Source organism: Camelina sativa, chromosome 5 (assembly GCF_000633955.1).
Source record: "Camelina sativa cultivar DH55 chromosome 5, Cs, whole genome shotgun sequence".
NCBI lineage: Eukaryota > Viridiplantae > Streptophyta > Magnoliopsida > Brassicales > Brassicaceae > Camelina > Camelina sativa.
Window position 1 is genome coordinate 9690640 of NC_025689.1, and position 6430 is coordinate 9697069.

At 40.7% G+C, this 6430-nt stretch overlaps 2 protein-coding genes across 4 annotated transcripts in view; both read left to right on the forward strand.

Annotated features, from left to right (window-relative positions):
- On the forward strand, positions 7-2995 carry LOC104786347 (glutamate receptor 3.7-like). The gene is made up of 5 exons (XM_010511722.1): positions 7-1104; positions 1229-1503; positions 1595-1626; positions 1795-2204; positions 2283-2995. The coding sequence occupies exons 1-5, from the start codon at positions 250-252 to the stop codon at positions 2751-2753; spliced, it is 2043 nt and encodes a 680-aa protein (XP_010510024.1). The 5' UTR covers positions 7-249; the 3' UTR covers positions 2754-2995.
- Positions 3359-6430, forward strand: part of LOC104786348 (glutamate receptor 3.5-like) — a 9583-nt gene continuing 6511 nt past the window's right edge. The window contains exons 1-6 of one of the 3 annotated variants that reach the window (XM_019245810.1): positions 3642-3951; positions 4156-5507; positions 5603-5880; positions 5989-6020; positions 6115-6142; positions 6231-6323. In XM_019245810.1, coding sequence (XP_019101355.1) covers positions 3642-3951; positions 4156-5507; positions 5603-5880; positions 5989-6020; positions 6115-6142; positions 6231-6234 — 2004 coding nt within the window. In that variant the 3' untranslated portion in view covers positions 6235-6323. Of the gene's footprint in view, positions 3952-4155; positions 5508-5602; positions 5881-5988; positions 6021-6114; positions 6381-6430 lie in introns of those variants that run through there. The other 2 variants (XM_010511723.2, XM_019245809.1) reach the window with 2 other exon arrangements.

Below are 6430 nucleotides of genomic sequence, written 5' to 3' on the forward strand. Positions count from 1 at the left end.
GGATGGAAAGAGGTGATATCAGTATACTCAGATGATGAGCTCGGAAGAAATGGAGTTGCTGCTCTTGATGATGAACTGTACAAGAAAAGATCCAGAATTTCCTATAAAGTGCCTCTCTCAGTCCATTCTGATGAAAAATTCCTTACGGAAGCTTTAAAAAAATCCAAGTCCATCGGTCCTCGAGTTTATATTCTTCATTTTGGTCCGGACCCATCGCTCAGAATTTTTGATATAGCGCAAAAGCTGCAGATGATGACCCATGAATACGTGTGGCTCGCCACAGACTGGCTCTCAGTTACCTTAGATTCTTCTTTGAGTGACAAAGGTACTCTAAAACGTCTTGAAGGAGTAGTGGGGCTTCGTCAACACATCCCAGAATCAGTAAAGATGCAACAATTCACACATAAACTGAAGAGCAACATATCAATGAATGCCTACGCATTACATGCCTATGATACAGTGTGGATGATTGCATATGGAATCGAGAAGTTGCTAAATGAAGGAGTCAACATTACCTTTTCTTACTCCGAAAAATTACTTCATGCAAAAGGAACGAAACTGCACCTGGAGAAAATCAAGTTTTTCAACAGTGGGGAGCTACTACTTGAGAAACTTCTGAAGGTGAACTTCACTGGTATAGCCGGTCAAGTTCAGTTTGGTTCTGGCCGAAACGTCATCGGCTGTGACTACGAAATCATCAATGTTGACAAAACTGGTGTTCATACTGTGGGCTTTTGGTCAAAAAATGGTGGCTTTTCGGTTGTACCCCCAAAATTCCGAGATTCACAGAACAAGACTAGCTTAGTTTCTGATGAAAAACTTGGAGACATAACCTGGCCTGGTGGTGGCCATGGAAAGCCACGTGGTTGGGTCATTGCAGATTCTGCAGATCCATTGAAGATTGTTATCCCAAGAAGAGTGAGTTTTGTCGAGTTTGTGACCGAAGAAAAGAACAGTAGCCATCGCATCAAAGGATATTGCATCGACATCTTCATTGAAGCATTGAAGTTCGTCCCTTACAGTGTTCCTTACATATTTGAGCCATTCGGAAATGGCCATTCGAGTCCTAATTACAACCAGCTTATTCAAATGGTCACGGATGGCGTAAGTATCCACTTCAACAACGTTCAAAACTTATACAGAAAGCCTCAAAGATCACTAAACATTTCCAGAGTAACTTTAACTGAGATAATGGTTGGGCATTTCCTTGTTTTTCCATTTGTTTCAGGTATATGATGCAGCTGTTGGGGATTTTGCAATAGTCCCAAGCCGGTCAAAATTAGTAGATTTCTCGCAGCCATATGCTTCCACAGGCCTTGTGGTGGTGATTCCAGCTAATGACGACAATGCGACTTGGATTTTTCTGAGACCCTTCACCATCCGGTTATGGTGCGTCGTTCTAGTTTCATTCATGGTTATTGCAGTAGTCATTTGGATCCTCGAACATCGCTTCAATGAAGATTTCAGAGGGCCACCCCGAAGACAACTCGTCACAATGATGTTGTAAGTTCAGCTTGTAATATTTTTTCACTGAAGTTGATAGTTCCTTCTTGGGGTTTTATCTGATACATCCAGTCTGATTTGTCCCTTTCAGGTTCAGCTTCTCAACTCTTTTCAAGAGAAACCGTGAGTAGCCTTAATATTATCCATATTTCTTCAAGAACCATTAAGCAAGAGAAAAACACAAGTTTAGACTTACATTTGAGAATTTGTCTGATACATATTCGACTCTCTATTGAGTTTTCTATTAACTCACGTCAGTAGTCTTTCTGTTATATCCTGTTATTTCAACAGAAGAAGATACGATAAGCAATCTAGCAAGACTAGTGATGATTGTATGGCTCTTTCTATTGATGGTTCTAACTGCTAGCTACACAGCAAACCTCACCTCAATCCTCACAGTTCAACAGCTTCCCTCTGCCATTACCGGAATCGATAGCTTGCGGGCAAGCGAGGTGCCTATCGGTTACCAGGCTGGGACGTTCACATTGGAGTATTTAACCTACAGTCTTGGCATGGCTCGGTCTAGACTGGTCCCACTTGACTCACCTGAGGAGTATGAAAAGGCTCTAAAGCTGGGGCCAACCAATTGGGGAGGTGTGGCTGCCATTGTCGACGAGCTCCCGTACATCGAACTGTTTCTAGCAGAACGAGCAGGCTTCAAGATTGTCGGAGAGCCCTTTATGCACCGTGGTTGGGGATTTGTAAGTACGTTTTTCATGTTTCTTTTAATCAGAAACGAATCACGTAAAGATTTGAACTTGTTCTTTTTTGGTTAACAGGCGTTTAAGAGGGATTCTCCACTGGCAGAAGATATGTCAACAGCTATCTTGAAACTCTCTGAGACCAGGAAACTGCAAGAGATACGGAAAAAATGGTTATGCAAGATGAACTGCGCAGAGAAATCAGATTGGAACCCAGAGCCAAACCAGCTACATCTCAAGAGCTTCAAAGGGTTGTATCTTGTCTGCATTGCAATCACGGTCTCTGCGTTTTTGGTGTTTGTTCTCAGGATGATACGCCAGTTCGTGCGGTACAGACGGATGGATAGGACATGCTCTACTCCTCGCGCTTCTTGGTCGGCTTCTCCTACGATGCGGCTTAGAGAACTGGTGTTTGATTTTGTGGAGTTTGTGGATGAGAAAGAAGAAGCTATCAAGAGAATGTTCAGGAGTGATGACTCTAATAACAATAGCAACACATCTCATGTTGTGGAAGTCCAAGAAGCTGATTCTGAGGTACCACGAAATTGATGAGTAGATTACACTCTATAGGAAAAAAAACTGTTATTATGTATACGAATTGTACGCAATTAGATATGAGCTAACATGTAAGTCAATACTCGAATCTATGTTCATTAGATTTGAGTATTGTATAACCTAGCAACATAAAATGCTGGTGAGACAGAACCAGTGATCATACTACCACGATTTATAGCAGCTAATATATTGTATAGATTCTTAGGAGCTAAACATAGTTAGTAGTTTATATGGCATTGACTTTATCTGATAAGGATTTGGTACTCTAATAAAATACCAAAACTTTCAAAAGCTTCCAAGTTTGAATATATAAAAAAGCTTGTCAGAATTGAAAGGAAAAAGGTTGGATCTTTGGATGTATATGTACGTCTATTGTACACATTAATTCCTTTTTTAAATCATTGCCACGTTCAATGAAATATGAACTCATGAAACTTTTCTTTTACTCAACTTGGTATGCTAAATTGTTTTGTCTGACCCACTATTTGCTATTTTATTGGGATTTATTTCTTCTCTCTATTGTTGTTTATCGCTACGTCCATGAAGTTTGCGTTCATTGAGTTGAATTATTAAACTATGATTCTTTTTTATATATTTCTGAACCGTCTCTGAGATGGTTTCAGTTCTGTTTCTTGATCAGTACAGAATCCAATACAATTATATACACACGTATATATATGTAAAATCTAAGTTTTGATTCTTGGTTCGATCCAATGTTCACTACCCTTTTGTCTTTTTGTCTGACCCATATATTTATGTCTTGATGTTGATGTTAAAATCTATGGTCGTGAATGCTTCTTGGACCAGATTTTTTCTTTTTGTCTTTAAACTCAGAATCGTCATCTCATGAGCCCGTAAAAACCAGTCCTTTCTGATTAAAAGATGGGTTTTTTCGTGATGATGAGATGTTGTAATTCCATGGGACTTATGCTCCTCCTATGTGTTTTTGGTTTCTGGGTTTTACCAACGAAAGGTGCTGGTGGAGAAAGTTTCTTAAATAACTCTTCTTTGCCAAGCTCTATCAACGTTGGAGCTCTGTTTACTTATGATTCTTTCATTGGAAGAGCGGCCAAACCCGCGTTTGTGGCTGCCATTGAAGAAGTTAATGCTGATCAGAGTATTCTCAGGAACACCAAACTCAATATCGTCTTCCAGGACTCAGACTGCAGCGGATTTGTTGGCACCATGAGAGGTACTTTTCGTTAACTGTTAGTTATACTTATAACTGAAAGTTGCTTGTGAAATTGTCCCAATGAAGCTGGGTTTGTATAGTAAATGTGGGTATTATTGCTGAGCTTGTCTTGTTAAACCTCTGGTTCAAATCTTCTTTTGGCACATGGAATGTTATTCTCGAAATGAGGAAGGTAGATTGGTGATATGGTTTCTTATGGTGTAGCTTTGCAGCTAATGGAGAACAAAGTGGTTGCAGCCATTGGTCCACAATCTTCAGGACTTGGTCACATAATCTCCCATGTGGCTAATGAGCTCCATGTACCTCTCTTGTCATTTGCAGCAACAGACCCTACTCTTTCTTCGCTTCAGTTTCCTTATTTCCTTCGTACCACACAGAACGACAACTTCCAGATGAAAGCAATCGCGGATTTTGTATCCTATTGTCGGTGGAGAGAAGTTGTTGCGATCTTTGTGGATGATGAGTATGGTAGGAATGGGGTATCTGTTTTGGGTGATGCTTTAGCCAAGAAACGTGCCAAGATCTCTTACAAGGCTGCAATAACACCTGGTGCAGGTAATAGCTCAATCAGTGGCTTATTGGCTTCTGTTAATCTGATGGAATCTCGCATCTTTGTTGTTCATGTGAATCCTGATTCGGGTTTGAACATATTCTCTGTCGCCAAGTCTCTTGGAATGATGGGAAGTGGCTATGTCTGGATCACCACTGATTGGCTTCTTACAGCTTTGGATTCAATGGAACCGTTGGATACCAAAACTATGGATCTCTTGCAAGGAGTGGTTGCTTTTCGCCATTACACACCTGAGAGTGAAAAAAAGAGACAGTTTCAAGCAAGATGGAAAAACTTTAGATCCAAGGAGAGTTCAAGAAGTGATGATGGCTTTAATTCTTACGCGCTGTATGCTTATGATTCTGTTTGGTTAGTAGCTCGTGCTCTTGATGTTTTCTTCAGCCAAGGCAATACAGTGACTTTCTCTAGTGATCCTAATCTGAAAAATACCAACGACAGTAACATTAAGCTATCAGCACTTGACGTTTTCGATGAAGGGGAGAGGTTTTTACAGACCATTCTTGAGATAAACTATACAGGTCTGACCGGAAAAATCGAGTTTGATTCAGAGAAAGACAGGATTAATCCAGCGTACGATGTTCTAAACATAAAAAGTACAGGTCCACAGAGGGTTGGGTACTGGTCGAATCATACAGGTTTCTCAGTTGTGCCACCGGAGACATTATACTCTAAGCATTCAAACACATCTGCAAAAAACCAACGTCTCAATGAGATCATATGGCCAGGGGAAGTAATAAAGGCACCTCGGGGTTGGGTTTTCCCTGACAATGGAAAGCCGCTCATAATCGGGGTGCCTAACCGTGTGAGCTACAAATACTATGCTTCTAAGGACAATAACTCGCTTGGTGTTAAAGGCTATTGCATTGACATCTTTGAAGCTGCGGTTCAATTGCTTCCGTATCCTGTTCCACGTACTTATGTACTATACGGGGACGGGAAGAGAAATCCTTCATATGACAACCTCATAGGTGAAGTTAATGCAAATGTGAGTCTTACTTATTCTTTCATTTACTCAATCAGGTACACGAACAAGTATACTAACATGTCTACTGTTTTTTTCTTTCTGTTTTATGTATCTAGAGTTTCGATGTAGCTGTTGGAGATGTTACAATCATTACAAACAGAACCAAGTTTGTAGATTTTACGCAGCCATATATGGAATCAGGGCTTGTGGTGGTAGCTCCAGTGAAGGGGGCCAAGTCTAGTCCTTGGTCGTTCTTGAAGCCATTCACTATAGAGATGTGGGCTGTGACCGGCGCCCTTTTTCTCTTTGTTGGAGCAGTCATTTGGATTCTTGAACACCGTTTTAACGAAGAATTCCGTGGACCTCCTAGGCGTCAAATCATTACTGTCTTCTGGTTAGTTCCACATAATTAGTGAATAGACGCAAAACTTATTTTTATAAGTTTAAGTTTAAGCGCTAACGGTTTGCTTTGTCCCTTTCTTTCTGGTCTTCAACGTTGCAGGTTTAGCTTCTCAACAATGTTCTTCTCTCACAGTATGTACACAATTACACATAAACATTAAAGTGACGAAAATTTCAATAACCAAGTTCTCAAGTTGTTTATCCTTCTTCCTTTCTTGGTCACCAGGGGAGAACACAGTGAGCACGCTGGGGAGGTTTGTGCTACTCATATGGTTATTTGTGGTGCTAATCATCAACTCGAGTTACACTGCGAGTCTCACTTCAATCCTCACTGTTCAACAGCTAACATCACGGATAGAAGGAATGGACAGTCTAATAACAAGTAACGAAGCCATTGGAGTCCAAGACGGTAGCTTCGCGTGGAAATATCTGGTCAATGAACTTAACATAGCTCCATCAAGAATCATGCTGTTGAAAGACGAAGTAGAATATCTCTCTGCTCTTCAACGTGGTCCTAGAGGCGGTGGCGTTGCAGCCATAGT

Coding starts and splice junctions, on each gene's coding strand:
- LOC104786347 (XM_010511722.1), top strand. CDS start 250: ATGATGACCCATGAATACGTGTGGCTCGCCACAGACTGGCTCTCAGTT. Junction 1,105..1,228: donor TTCAAATGGTCACGGATGGC/GTAAGTATCCAC, acceptor CATTTGTTTCAG/GTATATGATGCAGCTGTTGG. Junction 1,504..1,594: donor CAACTCGTCACAATGATGTT/GTAAGTTCAGCT, acceptor TGTCCCTTTCAG/GTTCAGCTTCTCAACTCTTT.